This window comes from Jaculus jaculus, chromosome 4 (genome assembly GCF_020740685.1).
Source record: "Jaculus jaculus isolate mJacJac1 chromosome 4, mJacJac1.mat.Y.cur, whole genome shotgun sequence".
Lineage (NCBI taxonomy): Eukaryota > Metazoa > Chordata > Mammalia > Rodentia > Dipodidae > Jaculus > Jaculus jaculus.
Genome location: NC_059105.1, coordinates 168,949,900 through 168,969,711, shown reverse-complemented (window position 1 = coordinate 168,969,711; position 19,812 = coordinate 168,949,900). Strand labels below are relative to the sequence as shown.

The 19,812-nt window shown below is 36.1% G+C and overlaps 1 protein-coding gene across 1 annotated transcript in view; it reads right to left on the bottom strand.

The window, feature by feature from the left end:
- Positions 1 to 19,388, bottom strand: part of Adgrg7 (adhesion G protein-coupled receptor G7) — a 35,150-nt gene extending 15,762 nt beyond the window's left edge. The window contains 5 exon segments of the mRNA XM_045148312.1: positions 7,532 to 7,644; positions 10,653 to 10,808; positions 11,531 to 11,691; positions 11,694 to 11,723; positions 19,358 to 19,388. Coding sequence (XP_045004247.1) covers positions 7,532 to 7,644; positions 10,653 to 10,808; positions 11,531 to 11,691; positions 11,694 to 11,723; positions 19,358 to 19,388 — 491 coding nt within the window.
- Positions 19,389 to 19,812: the final 424 nt, after the last annotated feature.

Here is a 19,812-nt window from a genome sequence, read left to right as displayed (position 1 = left end):
ATTATATGAACACAAAGCCAAACCTACAGAGAGTACTTCAGGAAATTCTCTACACAGAAGAGTCAAACAACCAACCTCAAGTGCCTACAAGAAGCAGATCATAAATACCAAACTAAAAAAAGGTGCAAAACAACAACAAAGTCCAAGAAAATACCAAACCACATAAACCACCACCATATGGCAGGGATTAAGTCAAACCTCACAGTTATTACCTCAAACATCAATGGCCTTAATTTACCCATCAAGAGACACAAATTAACAGGGTGGATCAGAAAAATGTGGACCCCTCAATCTACTATCTTCAAGAAACCCATCTCACCACTAAAGACAGATGCCTCCTCAGGGTAAAAGGATGGAAAATGATATTCCAAGCAAACGGAAATAAGAAATAAGCAGACATTGATTTTAATTTAAGACATTTAATTTAAGACATTGCTATTAATATCAGATAAGATAGACTTCAAATCAAAAGTAATCAAAAAAGACAAAGAAGGCCACTTCTTGCTTATCAAGGGAATGATCCACTAAGAGGATATCACAATCATCAATCTTTGTGCACCAAACACAAGTATACCACAATTCCTAAAAACAAAACCTACTTGACAACAAAAAAGAAATATACAACATCATCATTGTTGGGGATTTCAAAACTCCACTGTCATCAATAGATAGATCATCCAAATAGAAAATCAACAGTGAAGAGAGCTCAACAGCACCATCATAGATCAACTAGACCTAATGGACATCTATACAATATTCTACTCAAAATCTACAGTATACACATTCTTCTCAACAGCTCACGGAACTTTCTCCAAAATAGACCATATACTGGGCCATAATATCTGCCTCTATATGTTTAGGAAAATAGACATAATTTCCTGCATGATGTCAGACCGCAATGCCATAAAGCTAGAAATTAACAACAAGCAATGCACCAGGAACTCCATCAGCTCCTGGAAACTGAGCAACATACTCATTTTATTTATTTATTTATTTATTTATTTTTATTTATTTATTTATATATATTTTTTGAGGTAGGGTCTCACTCTAGCTCAGGCTGACTTCCTGGAATTCACTATGTAGTCTCAGGGAGGCCTCAAACTCACAATGATCCTCCTACCTCTGCCTCCCAAGTGCTGGGATTAAATGCGTGCCCCACCACACCTGGCTCTGAAAAGTATGCTTTTAAATAATAAATGTGTAGTGGAGGAATAAAAGTGGAAATTTCAAAATTTCTAGAATTGAATGACAATGAGAACACAATGTACCAAAACTTAAGGGACACAATAAAGGCAGTCCTTAGCGCAAAATTCATAGCACTAAATGCCTTCATAACAAAAACAGAGCAATCACAAATCAATAACTTAACCATTCATCTAAAGTCATTGGAGGGACTGGAGAGATGGCTTAGTGGTTAAGTGCTTGCCTGTGAAGCCTAAGGACCCCGGTTCAAGGCTCAATTCCCCAGGACCCATGTTAGCCAAATGCACAAGGGGGAGCATGTGTCTGGAGTTTGTTTGCAGTGGCTGGAGGCCCTGGCATGCCCATTCTCTCTCTCTCTCTGTCACTCTCAAATAAATAAATAAAAATAAAAATAAATGAAAAAAAATTAAGTCATTGGAAAAAAAAAAGAAGAATCCACCCCAAAAAGCTCCAGATAGAAAGAAATAATTAAGATCAGACCAGAAATTAATGAATTGGAAACTAAGAAAACAATTTTAAAAATTGATGATACAAAGAGCTGGTTCTTTGAAAAAATATACAAGATTGATAAATCCCTGGCCAATCTGATCAAGCAAAAAAAAAGTGATGCTTCAAATTAAAAAATTTGAAATGAAAAAGGGGAGATCACAACAGACATAAATGAAATGGGAAGAATCATCAGGACTTACTTCTGAAACCTCTACATCACAAAACTGTATAATATAGAAGAAATGGATAAATTCCTGACATACACTACTCACTAAAAATTAACTGAGAGGGCTGGAGAGATGGTTTAGCCATTAAGCGCTTGCCTGTGAAGCCTAAGGACCCCAGTTCAAGGCTCGGTTCTCCAGGTCCCACGTTAGCCAGATGCACAAGGGGGCGCACGCGTCTGGAGTTCGTTTGCAGAGGCTGGAAGCCCTGGAACACCCATTCTCTCTCTCTCCCTCTATCTGTCTTGCTCTCTGTGTCTGTCGTTCTCAAATAAATAAATAAAAAAAATTAAAAAAATAAAAATTAACTGAGAGCAGATTAATCTCCTAAGCAAACCTATCAAACTAATTGAGATTGAAAATATAATCAAAAACCTCCCCCAAAAGAAGAGTCCAGCACCAGATGGCTTCTCAGCTGAATTCTATCAAGCCTTCATGGAAAAACTGAAACCAATTTTTCTCAAACTGTTCCACATAATCAGAGAATAGAGAAAGCTCCTCAACTCCTTTTATGAAGCTAGTATCACCCTAATACCAAAACCAGACAGAGATACAAGAAAAGAAAACTATAGGCCTATATTCTTCATGAACTTAGACGCAAAGGGCTGGAACACAATCCTTGCAAACCGAATTCTGTTGGGAGCTATGAGCCTAACCTCAGCCATGTTGACAGAAACTGCCATATAGCAAGTTAAGTTTCTATCTCCTCATCTAAATGCTTAGTTACCAGAAATGAAGATATCATACACTTGGATGATAACTGCCCCCCCATGCTGCCGGTAACTGATAAAGAAACAGAGGCATTGTGGTTTAGCCAATAACTCTGTGATCTTTGGCCTGATTACATCCCCTTTCCCCTACAACCTTATATAAATATACATGTAAGAATAAACTCTGGAGGCCTTGACCAGAAACTCGGCTTGGTCTCCTTCCTTGTGTCTGTTTGCCTCTTCCCATTCAGGTTAACTTCCCCTTGGGTCCTTGTTCGACTCCCCACTGGCCAGGGCAGAATTCAACACCACATCAGAAGCATCATCCACCTTAATCAAACAGACTTTATCCCAGGATCACAAGGTTGGTTTAACATACGGGAATCAGTCAATGTAATATACCACATAAATAAGCTTAATCACAAAAACCACACGATCATTTCAATAGATGCAGAAAAGGCCTATGACAAAATACAACATCACTTCATGATCAAAACGTTGTAGAGAATAGTCATGGGTGGTTTATATCTCTCATAATAAAGGCTACATTTGGACCATGACCACACAAAAGTCAGGAGTTCCAGGTGCTAGCTGTCACGCCACACAGTCAATGTGTTAACTGCCGTGGTGTTGATGCTACCCCACCCCCACCCCAACCAGATCACTGCCTTTCATCACAGAACTCTGCACAGGACCAAGTGTCCCCATAGGTGAGCTGTGGTTAGGCCTAAAGTAGGAAGTGATTAGGCAGAGGAATGCTTGATTATGCAAATGTTTAGTTGTTGAGGGCTAAGAGTGTGAATAAATGATTTTAGCATTATAAGGGGCTGGAGCTCCTGATTGCTCATGATAATAGTTCCCTCCCAGGCCTGATCTTGCTTTGATTTAATTTAGAATGTAACAGAAAGCTTGCAGCCCAAACTGACATATCCATCCATTAGATACAATGTTGTTTAGGGCCTGTGATGATCCACAACAAAGTTTCAACCTCCTTTAAAGCCAGAGAAAAAAATGAATACCTGGCTCTAAAAATGTTGATTTATACATTTCATATAAACATAGTCATAATTTCTAATCTGCTTTATATATTTTGGGGTCTGAAAAAGACAAAAGTGCCTTAGGTCTGTAACAATCATAACATATCTGTAGCAGACAGCTTCGGTTTGCTGAGATGAACTTTCAGACCACAGTTATGGAGGAAGGGATTTATTGAAGCTTACAGATCCAGGGGAAGTTCCATAATGGCAGAAGAAGCTGGCCTGCCTTCACAGAACCAAGCAGAGAGAGAGAAGTACAAGCCTAAAAGCCAAAAGCCACAGCATACTTCAGGAACTCCAGCTAGGCACACTTTGCATATCTTTAGATTGAAATTGGAAACCCATCACCACAACTTAAGATCCACCCAGTGAAGTTGCCTCCAGCCAGGTAGCCAGCAGATGCAAACTACAAACAACTGGATATATTGGGGGTCATCTATTCTATTCAAACCACCACAATATCCTTCCTGGAAGGTTTCCTGTCATGATTCTTGGGGTTCTGAGACACCATGAAAAAGTCAAGCTATCCAACTGAAGAAATAACATACAAATACTGAGACCAAAAAGACTGAGAAAGATCCAGCTGTTTCTGCATTCTAGGTGAAGCCCCAGCTACCATGTGACTGCAGCCTTCTGGGAGATTGCAGCAAGAAGACAGAAGAATCATCCAGCCAGACCTCAGTGAGCCCCTGAACTTAGAGATCCTCAAGCATGTACAAAGGGCATGTGTAGACAAGCTTCTAGATGGAGGATGTTTTCTACCTTAAAATAGAAAACACTTACACATTAGTAGATGAACATGTGTTTAATGGAGAAAAAAGTCTCTTAGGTTCTTAACAATAATTTATTTTTTAAACTCCATTAAAAATTTTATATTAGGACCCAAATATAATTTAAAACTTAATAAACACAATAATATAATAGATTGAAAATAAATAAAATTGTAGACTATGTGATATTTAAAGAATAAGATTTTGGGACTGGGGTATTGGATCGTGGTTAAAGGCACTTTGTTTGCAAAGCCTGTTGGACCATGTTCAGGTCCCTAATACCACATACAGCCAGATATACAAAGTGGCACATGCATTTGAATTCATTTGTAGCAGCAAGAGGCCCTGGTGCACCAATTTTCTACCCCCCCCCATCTCTCCTCACAAGTAAATAAATAAAAACACATAAAATTTGGCAAAAATATTTTGAATTTTTTCATGTTGCTACTGATGTCTTTGTTTATATGAGTAGACTGATGGTTTCTGCTTCTTTGGCCTAAACACAATAAAATTTCACATGTTTTTTTCCACAGGATTTCTTAAGGTTTTCTTCCCATAAAATTGCTTTGGAGAGCTAGTAATCCAGGGACTATACTTTGGATTCTTGTCAGTTGTCAACTGGCCAAGATGTTCTAGCTGTCCTTTTGGCATAAAATATGCTCAAGAACTTTTTGTTCATTTGAAGTTGTAATTTCTGGGTGTAAAACCAAATATTCTTCAAAAATGCTTCTCCACTCTCTGACTCCTATATGCCTAAATGTCTTTATTGTAAAAGTAAAGCTTTTGTTCTGAGTCTGTCTGCAGGCTGGCATGCTTAACAGTAAAGGGAACTTAACTATTTTACTCATAGTTTTCCATCTACTTACTGCCATGGTATTTGTCACATAGTAAACAGTCTGTTTAAAAAAAAAAAATCATTTAGGAGGGCTGGAGAGATGGGTCAATGGTTAAAGGTGCTTGCTTGCAAATCCTGGTGACTCAGGTTTGATTCCCCAGTACCCATGTAAAGCCAGATGCACAATGTGGCACATGCATATGGAATTCATTTGGAGGGGCAAGAGGCCCTGATATGCCCATTTTCTCTCTCTCTCTCTCTCTCTCTCTCTCTCTCTCTCTCTCTCTCTCTCTCTTTCTCTCTGCTTGTAAATAAATAAATAAATAAATAATTTAAAGTGTAATGAATGCCAAGAGACTCATTTAGTGTGCAAGGTGAAGAATAAAATAAAAAAAATTATACTTTGGGAAAGTGGTTGGTTTTTGTATGAGGTAGAGAAATAAGAGATGAGCTAAATCATCTTGTGGTTAAAAGGAAAAAGTGCAATCATTGTTCTGAGGATTTCTAATGGATACCAAAATCATTACAAAGAAGATTATTGGGAAACAAAATATCATACATTCACACATGCATACCTCATGAATTACCTATTATTTGCATAATGAGAAAATGATTTAGAAACCTCATAGTCATTGCTTTAAACAGAAAGTAAACTTGCAGCTAATAACAAGAATAACTGATATTATGTTATGTCACATTGGTGAAGCTTTGAAGCCATAGCACTCATACCAAAATATTAAACTTGCATCTAATCATGAGCACAATTTCAAACAAACCCTAAAATAAAGACCAGTTTTCAACATAATTGTCGTAATACTTCAAAAGTATCAATGTCATTAAAGATCAAAACAAACTAAAATGAAAGAGGAATTATTCTGAGATGTAGACTAAAGAGACATTAGAGTTAAACTAATTAAGAAGCAAAACACTAAACACTCAGCTCAAATGGAAATTACTGAAACAATTAAAGCTATTAGAATATGGATTATATGTTAACATATTGATATTATACTTAGCATTAAATTGCTTGGATTAAATTTCCTGAATGAGGATAATGTCACTATATTCTATAGGAGAATGTATTTGTTCATTAGAGATATTTGATTGAAGAATTTTAAAATGTTAATTTGAGTACAATTTACTTGCAAAATTTTAGGAAAAATGTAGAAAAACAGATAAAAAAAATCTTAAGAACTGACAATGTAGGTAGATTCTGTATGGATATGCAGTATACTCCTTCAGCTTGTCTGTAGGGTTTTAATTTTTTTATATTTTTAAAAATATTTTATTTATTTGACAGAGAGAGAGGGAGGGAGGGGGAGAGAGAGAGAGAGAAAGAGAGAGAGAGAGAGAGAATGGGCACACCAGGGCCTCTAGTCACTGCAAATGAATTCCAGACACATGTGCCCCCTTGTGCATCTGGCTAACGTGGGTCCTGAGGAATTGAACCTGGATCCTTTGGGTTATGCAGGCAAATGCCTTAATTGCTAAGCCATCCTTCTAGCCCTTAATTTTTTTGTTTATTTTTATTTATTTGAAAGCGACAGACAGACAGAGAGAAAGAGGCAGATAGAGAGAGAGAATGGCTGCACCAGGGCCTCCAGCCACTGCAAATGAACTCCAGATGCGTGCACCCCCTTGTGCATCTGGCTAACGTGGGTCCTGGGGAATCGAGCCTTGAACCTGGGTCCTTAGGCTTCACAGGCAAGCATTTAACCACTAAGCCATCTCTCCAGCCCAGCCCTTAATTTTTAAAAGTAAAGTTACATGAAAAAATATAAACAACAATATCTTTAGAAGAATAAATCATGGGGCTGGAGAGATGGCTTAATGGTTAAGGCACTTGCCTGTGAAGCCTATTGACCCAGGTTTTATTCCCCAGTACCCATGTAAGCCAGATGCACAGGTGATGCATGTGTCTGAAGTTCATTTGCAGTGGGTGGAGGCCCTGGCTGCTTTCTTTCTCTCCATCTGCCTATCTCTCTGTATCTCTTAAAATAAGTAAACAAATAAAATATTAAAAGAAAAAAGAAAAAAAGATTTATGAGTTATAGGACTGTATGACTTTTATTGTCAAAATACTTGTTATAGTTTATAATTCCATTTTATTTGTGTATGCATCCTTGAGCTTCTCCAAGACTGAATGCTCTACTCTGTCAAATGAGTACGTTGAACTCCAAGTTTACTTCTAGTCCAGAGAGATTATACTGAGTTACATCAGGATAGCAATTTTTCTTATGAGAAGCATTTCATCCCTTCTTACCTGGTGACAATTTGAAATATGATTGTCAGAGCCAGACCAGCAATGGACAGAGCACATCCAAAGTTAGATAATATGTCCAGTGATTTGGGATACTGATAATCCTTTTTAAAAGTCTGAAAAATAAGTTGATATATATTTTAAACAAACATTCTTAAAATATTAATGAAAGTCAGTATCATGAATTTATATTGGTCAAAATAACCAGATAGACCAGAGATGTCTTTGTTTTATAAAGCTTTGCATATATTTTTAATGAAATGAATCATTTCTTTAATATCTTATAGTTTACATGAAGTGAGGGATTGAGAATAATAAGTTCATTATATATACATATATAACATATTAAAATAAAATAAAAATAATAATTAAGGAAAAGGATATATATATATATATATATATATATCCTTTTCCTTAATTATTAAGATCAAAGTTATTTGTATTATATGGAAATTGGCTAGTGTTGCTTTACTTATCCATTACATTATTTTATGTATTTACTATGCACCTCTACGTTAATTTACTAAAGATAAAGTTGTATAAATATTTTCTTTTTTTTTTTCTAGGGAGGGTCTCACTCTAGCCCAGGCTGACCTGGAATTCACCATGGAGTCTCAGGGTGGACTCGAACTCATGGCGATCCTCCTACCTGTGCCTCCCGAGTGCTGTGATTAAAGGTGTGCGCCACCACACCCACCTTAGTATAAATATTTTCATCAAGAGGAAAAGTGTTAATATGATCCGCTAAATTTATTCAAAAAGGAGGTCTCAGTTTTATATAATATGTATGTATCCCTGTGTATTAGTAACTATGCATGAAAAAGTATATTCTATGTGAATATATATATGCAGATATATTGTTAATATGTATATTTACATATGCACATATATCTTTGTGTGTCTCTGTAGTTTCTGACTTTTTAAATTGTTGAAATTGGAAGAGCCATCCATGCTTATTTATAAAATATGAACATAATGTAGACATGCAATAAAAAGCATACATTTCTCTTTACTGCTAGATATACCTATCACACCCTCCTATTGGAATTCTATCTCTTTTCAAGAGGTTATTTATCTATATCTATTGTACAAAAAGATAGAGGTTTATTACTATTAGAGTATTATGTATGAATTGCTATTTTAATTTATTATATATATTTTCTTTTTTAATGTAATTCTACTTACTAGGGAAACTTGTAAATCATGAAATGAATATGTACTAATTTTGTAGGAAAGATTAAAAAAACTTGATTTGGAAAAAATAAAAATTCACGCCATTGTATGCTATTTACTAAGTAGATGAACAAAGAATCACCAGCTAATAGATCTTTAAATTTTAAATATCAACTAGTCACTTAGCTATAATCTTATATTAGATCATGATTCTAATCAGCCAACTTCTAAAAGAAGTTCACAACTCAAGACTAATTGTGACTGTGCATCGGCAGGCACTGAGGCACACGTGAGAAGTAGCTGAAGCTAATTTAAAGAGAACTGCAGTTATGACATAGTGACCTGCGTCATTCAGTTCATGTAGCAAACTGGTTTGTACATAGCAGGCACTGTGACTGATTTCAAAAAAGTGAAAATCTGAGCAGGGCGTGGTGGCATATACCTTTAATCCCTGCACTTGTGAGGCAGAGGTAGGAGAATCTCCAAGAGTTGAGGCCACCCTGAGACTACATAGTGAATTCCAGGACCGCCTGAGCTAGAGTGAGACCCTACCTTTGAAAAACAAAAAACAAAATTTTTTTTAAAAAGTGAAAAAATTTTGTGAGATCTTCTGATGAAGAAGGTAAATTTCAGTGTAAAATAAGTTAGAACAGTAAAGAAAAAAGACTACTGAAATATGAGATTTTTTTGACCATTAAAATGATAAAACTATAGTTATCTCAAAGTTTTTTGTCAGGCATGGTGGTGCACTTCTTTAATCCCAGCACTCAGGAGGCAGAGGTAGGAGGATTGCCATGAGTTTGCGGCCACCCTGAGACTACATAGTGAATTACAAGTCAGCCTGGGCTAGAGCAAGACCCTACCTCCCCCCCCATAAATAAATAAAAAGTAATAATAATAAAATTTTTAAAGAAAGGTTCTTCTTTTTTTTTTTTTTTTTTGGTCATCTGTGCTGTGTCTGTGTACTCTGCTGACCTCCATCCCAAACATGGTTGTGCCATGGCTACATGGAATGAAAGCAGCTGCTTTCCTGTGAGGGATTCATAGCATTCCACATGAATGGAAGACATTTTACATATCTCCTCACTATACTACCTATCATAGCTAACATTTTTTGCATTATTAGCATAATTTCTGAAAATGGAATGTAGAGAAAACCTTAAAAGTACTGTCAGGGATACATATATAGCTTCTATCAGAATCAGTGCCAACTGTTTCTTGCACAGGGTAGCTTTGGCATTAAAAGAATTAAGAGGGCTGGAGAGATGGCTTAGCAGTTAAGCACTTGCCTGTGAAGCCTAAGGACCTCGGTTCTAGGCTGATTCCCCAGGACCCACATTAGCCAGATGCACAAGGGGGCACACACATCTGGAATTCATTCATTTGCAGTGGCCAGAGGCCCTGGAGCACCCATTCTCTCTCTTGCTATCTGCCTCTTTCTCTCTTTCTATTAAAAATAAAAACAAAAAAAAATTTAAAAAAGAATTAAATAGATAAAGGAACTATGAGAAAAATTAAATGAATGCAAGAGCTACTGCTTTTACACTTTCTAGCAAAACTGTAGTAACTTGGACAACCTTAGTGGAAAAAGCTTTAGGTAATTAATTTAAATTGTCCCTAGATAGCTAAGTTTATTTCTAAACAATTGCCCTGGTTGTAACAACTTCATTCTTCAAAGTTTGTTTGGTGAAGTTGCTCAGCTGCTCTCATGGGTAGGCTGCCTTTTCATGATTGAAAACAGTGTTGAATTAATTTATCCTAAAAGTACAATGCAAAAAATTCTATACTGTCTTTACTAACACTTCGAATTCTAGTTCCATCCCTCATTCCTTGAGTTTTCTGTTAAATCTTAATTGAAAATCTAGGCGAACTATACTCTGAAAGTCATCGACAGTGAATTGTGGTTAAGGAAGATCTTCATCAGGCAAGAGATTGCTGTGCACATACTTACCATCAATACAGCAAAATTTGTTGTATGGTTGCAGTGGCAGCCCAGGAATCTTTCAATGCCCCTGTTTTTGTAACAGCCATATGTGTCCCAATCCTTTGTTGCAAAATTCCAGTAGACACAGGCATAGGAATAAAGTTGGAATTCTCTTTGGCGGTACTGTGAATTGATGAAACAATTACAATAGCTGATATTGTTAATGTTTCTTTAATAGGAAAATCTAATAGTATAAGATATTCATAAGATAAATGAATAATTAAATATACATTAAGCACTAGCATCTTCATTTTTGTTTGAGGGAAGATTGTGGATGTAAAAAGCTTAGTGTAATGGTGCACAGCTATAATCCCAGCACTTGGGACAGTGGCAGGAGGATTGCTGCAAGTTTGAGGTCAGCCTGAGATTCATAGCAAGTCACAGACTAGCCAGAACTATGTAGTAATAATTTGTTTCAAAAAGAAAAAAAAAAGGGGCACTGGAGAGATAGCTTAGTAGTTAAGATGCTTGCATGCAGAATCTATGGACCCAGGTTTGATTCCACAGTACTCATTTAAGCCAAATGCACAAGGTGGTGCCTGCATCTAGAGTTTGTTTGCAGTGGCTAGAGGCCCTGGTATACCCAATCTCTCTCTCTCTCTCTCTCTCTCTCTCTCTCTCTCTCTCTCTCTCTCATAAATAAATAAATAATTTTAAAAAACAACAGAAAAAGGATGTAAGAATATAAATTTCAAATTAATTAACATTGAATTTAAATAGTTTGACAAAAACATAGGTGGAATAAAGATTTAAATTGAAATTTTATGAGTTCTTTTACCCAAATACCCCTGATTTGTTATTAAGAGTGACTAGAAATTTTTATTTCCATTCATGGAAAAACTCACCGTTGGATTAAATACCATTTTAACAGAGGCATTCCGATCTTGCTCACTTTCATCTGTTTTGCTTGAGATAATTTTTTGACTAAAATTCAATGTAGCTGTAAAAATTTTTGATTGGAAAAGCTTGTTGTTTTGATACACGACAAAGCCACATGTCTTAGTGTTTTCTGTAAAGGGAAAGACATGATCAAAATCAGTAAATGACCCCTGGGGTAAGCAAGAAACAGAATTTCATGTCTCTGTTGAATTGCATGGCTGCTTAATATTTGAGTAAAGTACAGTAAAAAAAATAGTTTGCTGGTGGAGCCTTTACTTAATGTCAACATGGTATCATGATGCTATAATGTGTGTTTTTTTATTGTCACCCACAGGTGTTGGTTCATAACTAGCTACCCAAGGCAGGTCATAGAAATTAGAACTTTCTTTCTCAGGGCGAGTCAAGTGCTGGTCTTCCCACTTACAGTCTTGGAGTTGGCCATCAAGAAATTCTCTGGGGCTGGAAAGATGGCTTAGCAGTTAAGCACTTGCCTATAAAGCCTAAGGACCCTGGTTCAAGGCTCCATTCCCCAGGACCCACGTAAGCCAGATGCACAAGGTGGTGCAGGCATCTGGAGTTTGTTTGCAGTGGCTGAGGGCCCTGGCATGCCCATTCTCTCTCTCTCTCTTTCTCTCTCTGTCTGTTGCTCTCAAATAAATAAACAAAAATATTTTTAAAAATTCTCTGACCCACCTGATGAACTATGTCTGATAATACTCCATTTCAAAAAGTGTCTTAGCCCTTGCCCAAGAGGAAGGAAAAATAATGTGCACAGACAGGCTTACTGGACATTAGATCACATTACTTGTCCAATCATATTTCTTCATGGTTTTCTGTCTATCAATTGTACTTAGGCAATGAAGTCTCCACTAAGGCCCAGTGGACAGGTTTCAGGTAGTTTTGGAATAGCAGAGCATGTGCATGTTTCTAGAGTGTGGTATGCTCGCATGGAAACTGAATCTTCAGTTGTGCTTCATTCATCAGAATCTTTTGTAATATTCTTTATAATGAGCTGGTAAATAGTTTCCATAGAGTCTGTGAGTTGCTAAAGCAAATTAATCAAATCTAAGAAAAGGGGTTATGGGAACCCTGATTTTTAACCAGAAGCACAGGTAAAACTTCCTGTGACTACAGTTGGTATAGCAGGGCTATTTGGGAGATGGAGCTTCAACCTAATGGAGCTGATTTCCAGTTAGTGCCAGAAGTAGATAAAATTAGAGGATACCCAACCAAAGTGGCCATAGCAGAAATGATTATTTGTGGGGCAAAACCCTTACATATAGAGTCTATAGTAGTCTATAATAGCAACCATTAACATATGTAGTTATTGTTGGCTCATTCTCCACACATTATTTTTAAGGTTCAGTTTCCTTATGTTATATATGGGAATGGCACTCTGGCTAATCTGCCTCAAGGAGGTATTGTGAGGAACTCATATATAAATGTTTTGTTTTCTATGCAATGATACAAAGTGGTAAATGTGAGTTGTGAGTAGCCCAGACTATATTGTTTCCCCCATTGGTAAGACACTGGAGCAAGTAACAGCAAAGGGTGACTATCAGCGTGGGTATGACTAGAGAAGCTACATGAGGTCTGCCTGTTGTTCACAGCAACAAGGCTAGTAACCTCAGGTCACAGGGAAGCCTAAGTGGTGTTTTCAGCTTCATCACCTCTGCTATGCCTGACACTCATCAGATAATACCAAGGCTGGAAGGTTATTGTGAAACATTTCTTCTGTGCATTGAAAAAAGAAGTCAGGCTACTGGGTATTGTTCAGGAAGTCTTTCCCCACTCCTATTGTGGAGAGTTCCCCCTATATTTTATCTTCCAGTCGTTTAAGAGTTTTAGGTCTTATACTGAGGTCTTCAATCCATTTGGAATTGATTTTGTGCATGGTGAAAAGAGTGGGTCTAGTTTCATTTTTCTATATGTAATCCAATTTTTCCAGCACCATTTGTTGAAGAGGTGGTCTTTTCTACAGTGTACATGGTTCCCCACAATGACTGACTGCTGCTCTGACAACTCATGACCCACCACCCCATGGAGAATACCAGCAGCCCCACAGAGAAGGGCTCTCAGTGGGATGGGGACAAGGAAGAGAGAAATGATGTATCCAAGGAAAGTTTCTACTTAATAAAAATAAAATTCAGGTGTTCATCAACGGTGCTATAAAGTCACACCTATGTTTAACTTGTCCTGACCATGATAGTGGTTAAACAAAAACAGCTGAGAAATGCATCTTAGTCATTTATACAGCTGTTAGCCACATGTAAAATAGCAGAAGGCACAATAAATATATATTTTAACTGAAAAATTGCCTGTGTTCATCTATCTTTATCTAAGTGATAAGGAGGAAATGTTAATGGCCTTGAAACTAGTCTATTCCATCAAGTGACTTGACAGGTAGTCAGGAAAAACTCAGGCAGTTTCTCGATGAGTCCTCCATGTTGCTTTAGCCTTAACCTAGGAGGAAAAATGTGGGTTTCTCACGTTTCTCATGGCACAAAGACCTCACCAAATTGTCTCTCCTGGATACCAAATGACAGTTAACCACATTTTATTTTTTAAATTAAAGAATGACATGCTTGAGATAGAATTGAAATCCATAGGAGCACATAGATTCTTTTAAAAAAAGAATTAACTTACTCCTCTCTTCAAACATATAGTATTTTTTCTCATTTATTAGAAAATTATGCTTTTCATGAGTACTCAGATTCATTAGAAACTATATCTATCTTATAATTTTTTAAATACTCATATTTTTAGTTATTCCACAACAGATATATTCCTTTTTATGTCCCTGTCACATCCCTCTTCCCTTAATCAACTTTGCAAATGCTTGTTTATTTCAATAATCTTTTCATGGATTCAGTTTTCCATTTTGTGGCCCTAGCATTTATTAATTCATTTATTTATGCCTTTATATGTGTTAACTCCTTTTTTCTGGCATTAGTTATATTTTTGTTCTTTAGCTGCTACTTATACATTTTCCCTAAATTTCATATATATATATATATGTTTTTGGAGGTGGGGTTTCACTCTAGTCCAGGCTGACCTGTAATTCACTATGTAGTCTCAGAGTAGCCTCAAACTTGCCATGATCCTCCTACCTCTGCCTCCCAAATGCTGGGATTAAAGGTGCACACCACCCTTCCCAACTCTATATTTTAATTTTTGAATAAATTTGCTGAATAATATACATCTTCCTTTAAGTGCTTCTCTTCATGCCATATTCTCATTGCCATTAATTTTCTAGTAATTTGTAACCTATACTGTAATTTCCTTCCTAACAATGACATTTCAAAATTAATATTCAATAAAATTTTTGCTGTTCTGTCATGATCCATTTCTAGGTTTGCTGCATTGTAATCAGAAACTACATTTTATGTACATTTTATAAAATGTGTAAGATTTTCTTTGTGACATAATTGCCAGTTTTTTAAGTACTCCATATATCTGTGAAGTACTTGAAATATATATATATGTGATTATATACATATACATATATACATATATTATATATATCTACATATATATTTATATCTATCAATATATCTATATCTATCTATCTATCTATCTATCTATATCTATCTATCTATCTATCTATCTATCTATCTATATATATATATATATATATATATGTATGTATTGGTTTTTCAAGGTAGTGTCTCACTGTATCCCAAGATAACTTGGAATTCACCATGTAGTCTCAGGGTGGCCTTGAACTCATGGCAATCTTCCTACCTCTGCCTCCCAAGTGCTGGCATTAAAGGCATGAACCACCACATCTGGCCTAAAAAAATAATTTTTATTATCTACTTTTTATCTACAGATAAAAAATATAAAAAATGCCTAGGAATATAAACAAAGGTCAAGCTTGTTACTTATGTCTATCAGACCTTCAATTTCTAGGATAGTTGCACTAAAATTTTTCTTTATGCATCATTTGGTCAATTCTCTTTGTATTTTCTCTTTGTAATTTTTGCTTGTACTTTATAAATTCATGGTATTCTATGAACACTGAAGACATAAATATAAACAAGAATAATAAAAATATTCAAGAGAAGACTTTCATGATAATTTTAGGATCAGAAAAATTCTTTAATAATAAACTCATAACTAGAGCAGTTACCTAGCATGTATAAGGCTCCAAGTTCTCTTTCTAGCACCCAGAACCAACCAAAAAGACACAAGGTGCCAATTATAGAGGGAAATACTAACAATTTGGGCACATTGACATATTATTGACATATTATTAATAAATATTTTTCAATACAGGTCAAACCATAAAATATTAAAGAGCTAAACAGAAGATATTTACAACTTGTATTCAGAATCCAAAAAGCATTTTTTTTCACTAAGAATAAATGTGGACTTCCAGTCAAGATGGTGGACTTGTAATCAGCTGGATCTCGTGAGGTTAAATCAAGCAAGGATTGTGGAGTTCCAGTACTAGTAGATCCTAGCAGCCCTCCACTGGGGGACGAGGTTGCCCATTTAGGAATCTAGTGATTTCTGAGCTTTCAGGAGCACTATTAGCACCTCATGTTGAGGCAGTGCGGTGTGTACCTAACTCAGGCCATCAGAGGTCAGATGGACAGGGAAGTCCCATGATTGGCCTTTCCCCACACCTCCTGCACTCAGATTGGGAACTAAGCCCCCAAGTCTATATACACAATGTGAGATCCAAGGTCCACACATTCCTGTGCCACCACAGTGAGTCTGCCACCCAACATAGGCCCCACTAAGTCCCCCTAACTGACCAGGCACCTCATTCACCTTCCACCAATAGGACCCCACACGGCAAGAAACAACACACTCTAGTGAGTCCCCTAACAGCAGGTTCTCCACACCCCATGCCACTGCCCCTACCCTGTGGTACCAGTAGTTTCTACTTAAAAAAAGAAAAAAAAAGCGTCAGAAAATAGAAAATCTGAATATTTAAAAAGTAAAATGGAAGATACTCAAATCAAAGGCAAGAAATAATTTAGCAATAACAGAACCCTTTACTTTCAAGGTACAAAAGGAAAATATCTGTTCATACTTTCAGATGAGAAAAAGTTAATAAACTTGATAATGCATGTGGAGAAAAGTCCAGAAATGGATTGTAGTGATTTTAATATATGTCTCCCATAGCCTCAGATACTTTTAAAGTTAAGCCCTGTACTTATGTCTACAGCAGTCTTCTGGAGTGTAATTGTCCCTTGGGACCAATCTGATTCTACCATAAATGTATGGAAAGAGCAGTCAGAGCTCTGATGGTTCTTTGTTGCTTTGCTTGTTTTCTGGTATGTCTTGATTGTTGGTGGTGGTTTCTCTCTGCTTGGATCTGTGAAAGGGTGCTAGTTTCTTCCACCATTGATGGAAGCTTGAAATAAACTTGTTCCTTCAATCAACTATGTCTGGTTGGATATTTGTCCCAGAAACTTGGAGCTGACTACAATATGGATATTAAGTTTTTTAAAAAAGGAAGTTACATATAGCAAGGTACTATTTATACAAATATTCCAGGATATTTTCCTTATGATATATATATATATGAGTCAAAAGCTAAATATTACCATGAAGATATCACACACCAACTTCAAGAAGATGGTAGGAGAGGGAAAAGAGGACTATAATACCTTTACATTTTTAAAAGTCTGAAATACAGCCTTATATATATCTATATATTATATTTATCTTATATTTACCTATATATTACATCATGAATTTAAAATATTTTAATTGTATGAGTACTGAACATGTACTGATATTTTGTTATTGTTTCCCCTACATGTAAAGTGTAGACTCCCCTAACATTTACATTATGTGAAGTATATTCAGTTATATAGAGATTATTTAAAGTATGTGGGAGGATGTTTATAGGTAACATGCAAACAGTATACCATTTTACATAAAGGATTTGAACATTTTAGTGACTTGATGGGTCCTAGAACCAATCCTCTGTGGATACCAAGGAATGGCTTAACAGAAAAGTTTGACATTAGCTTACTCTGCTTGTAGATAAATAGGTATTGCATGTATTGTCTTATGCACTTTTATCTATGAATGAAATAATTTAAAAACAAAGTTTACAAAATAACATAAAAGTCTTAAATTTAGTTTTTATAGTCAAGAAGTATGAGGGCAAAACAAATGAAAGTAAAATTCTGCAGCATGCCAGATCCATTTATAATATTCTTTTTTCCTTTTCTGTGCTATGAAGAATTTATTCTTTCTAAAATATGAGCTTTGGGGCACTAAAACATTTTATTTGGAGAAAGAAAACTCAAATATGCATGCACTATTTATTCATTAAACTTTTAATAATATACTTTCAAGTTTAAAGGCTACATGTAAGATGATAAGAAGCCAAGAGAAGGTGACATACAGAGAAAATGACTTAAAACTGCTACTATTAAATGACAACTTTTCTAATGATATAACATAGTCCAGGGGAAAATCTGCAGAATGAAATTGAGCTCCTACATGTCATATCATCAGTAAATATGTGTAGAACTATGAATGAACATTTTTTAAATATAGGAATAGAAAATGAAGCATTTCAGCAGGATTTTTGGAGCAATACAGATTTGTGCACATGGTCAGGACTTTTCAATTCTTTTACTCTAAAAGCAATTTTGAAAAAAAAATCATCTCAGGACTAGCAAAATGACTCAGTGCATAAATCATTAACTGTCCCAGTGTCCAAGTTAAATCCCAAACTCCTTTTAAAAAGTCTAAAACCATGGCAGGCCTCTGTAATTATAGCATGCTGACTGTGAGATGAAAGGTGAAGGCTAGAGAATTTTCCAGAAACACAAGCACAGCAAAGAACAGCACAGGGAGAATTGAGAGAGAGAAAGGGGGGGGGGGTGGAGGGAGGGAGGGAGAGAGGGAGAAAGAAACTGTGCCTGAAATGAGATGGAAAAGCAGAAGACTAATGAGAAAATTGTCCTCAGACCTCCAAATAAGCACATTGGCACATGTGAGCCTATCCTTACACACTTACCCTTGAACATGCACAGCCACATGAACACACACACACATATGCATGCAAAAAATTAAAAAGAAATCAACTCTATGATCTAAAATAGAGTTGAGATTACTATAAAGTATCAGAGTCCTAACACACTCAAACCAAATTATTAGGTATGAAACTAAATAGGTATGATTTCTCCCTCAGTGAATTTTATTAATTTCATGAATCTGATGTGTTTTTTAAAAATGCAATAAAATTTGAGACTTACTATTCCCAGTACTAAGTAAGATCTGAAGTTCAGTCTGTTCATCTGGATTAAGTTTGTATGCTTTTGTATCTACAGAAGTTTTACCAGAAACTAGTGAATCACTTGATCCTATAAGAAGGGAAAACATAGAAAGTTTAATGTTTATACTTTGATAAATATTGCATTGTTTATTGACTAACAATGGAATGATGTTGAAAAGACAGCTCACCTTTCTGTACAGAGAAGAGAACACTTGACGACTCTGTGCCATTTTCTAGATTAACTGACTGTACTGCTATATTAGGTTGCACCACTGATTTATTACCCAATGACAAGGAATAGATCTCCATTTGCTCAATCAGCCTGCATAGAATTAAACATAACAGCTCATATTCTAGAGGTTTTGTTACAAACCCACAGACAAGTGGTTGTCTCCCACATTATGGTAGAAAAGCATGAGCATAAGACTCACAGCCACAATATGTACAATCACTTGAAAAATCTTAACACCAGAGTCTCACTTTATCACATGTATGTGTTTTAAAAGTTCTGATAGAATTATCTCTATTGTTCTTTAGAGATAGATGTCAGAAAACATGAATTTAAGACTCATTATTAAGATTTGTCAATAGGGCTGGAGAGATGGCTTAGTGGTTAAACACTTGCCTGTGAAGTCTAAGGACCCTGGTTCGAGGCTCAATTCCCCAGGACCCTTGTTAGCCAGATGCACAAGGGGGCACATTTGTCTGGAGTTCATTTACAGTGGCTGGAGGCCCTGGCGCACCCTCTCTCTCTCTCTCTCTCTCTCTCTCTCTTGCTCGCTCTCTCTCTCTCGCTCTCTGCCTCTTTCTCTCTCTGTCTGTTGCTATCAACTAAATAAACAAAAATAAAATAAAATAAAAGATTTGTCAATAGAAGTACTCATATTATGATGCCCTTCACATAGAAGGATGTTGCTTCCACCCAGCATTGGGTGAATGTACATTTCCAGCTGTTTCTGTGGTGGTGAAATTGATTTCCAAGTATTCAGTTCTCTC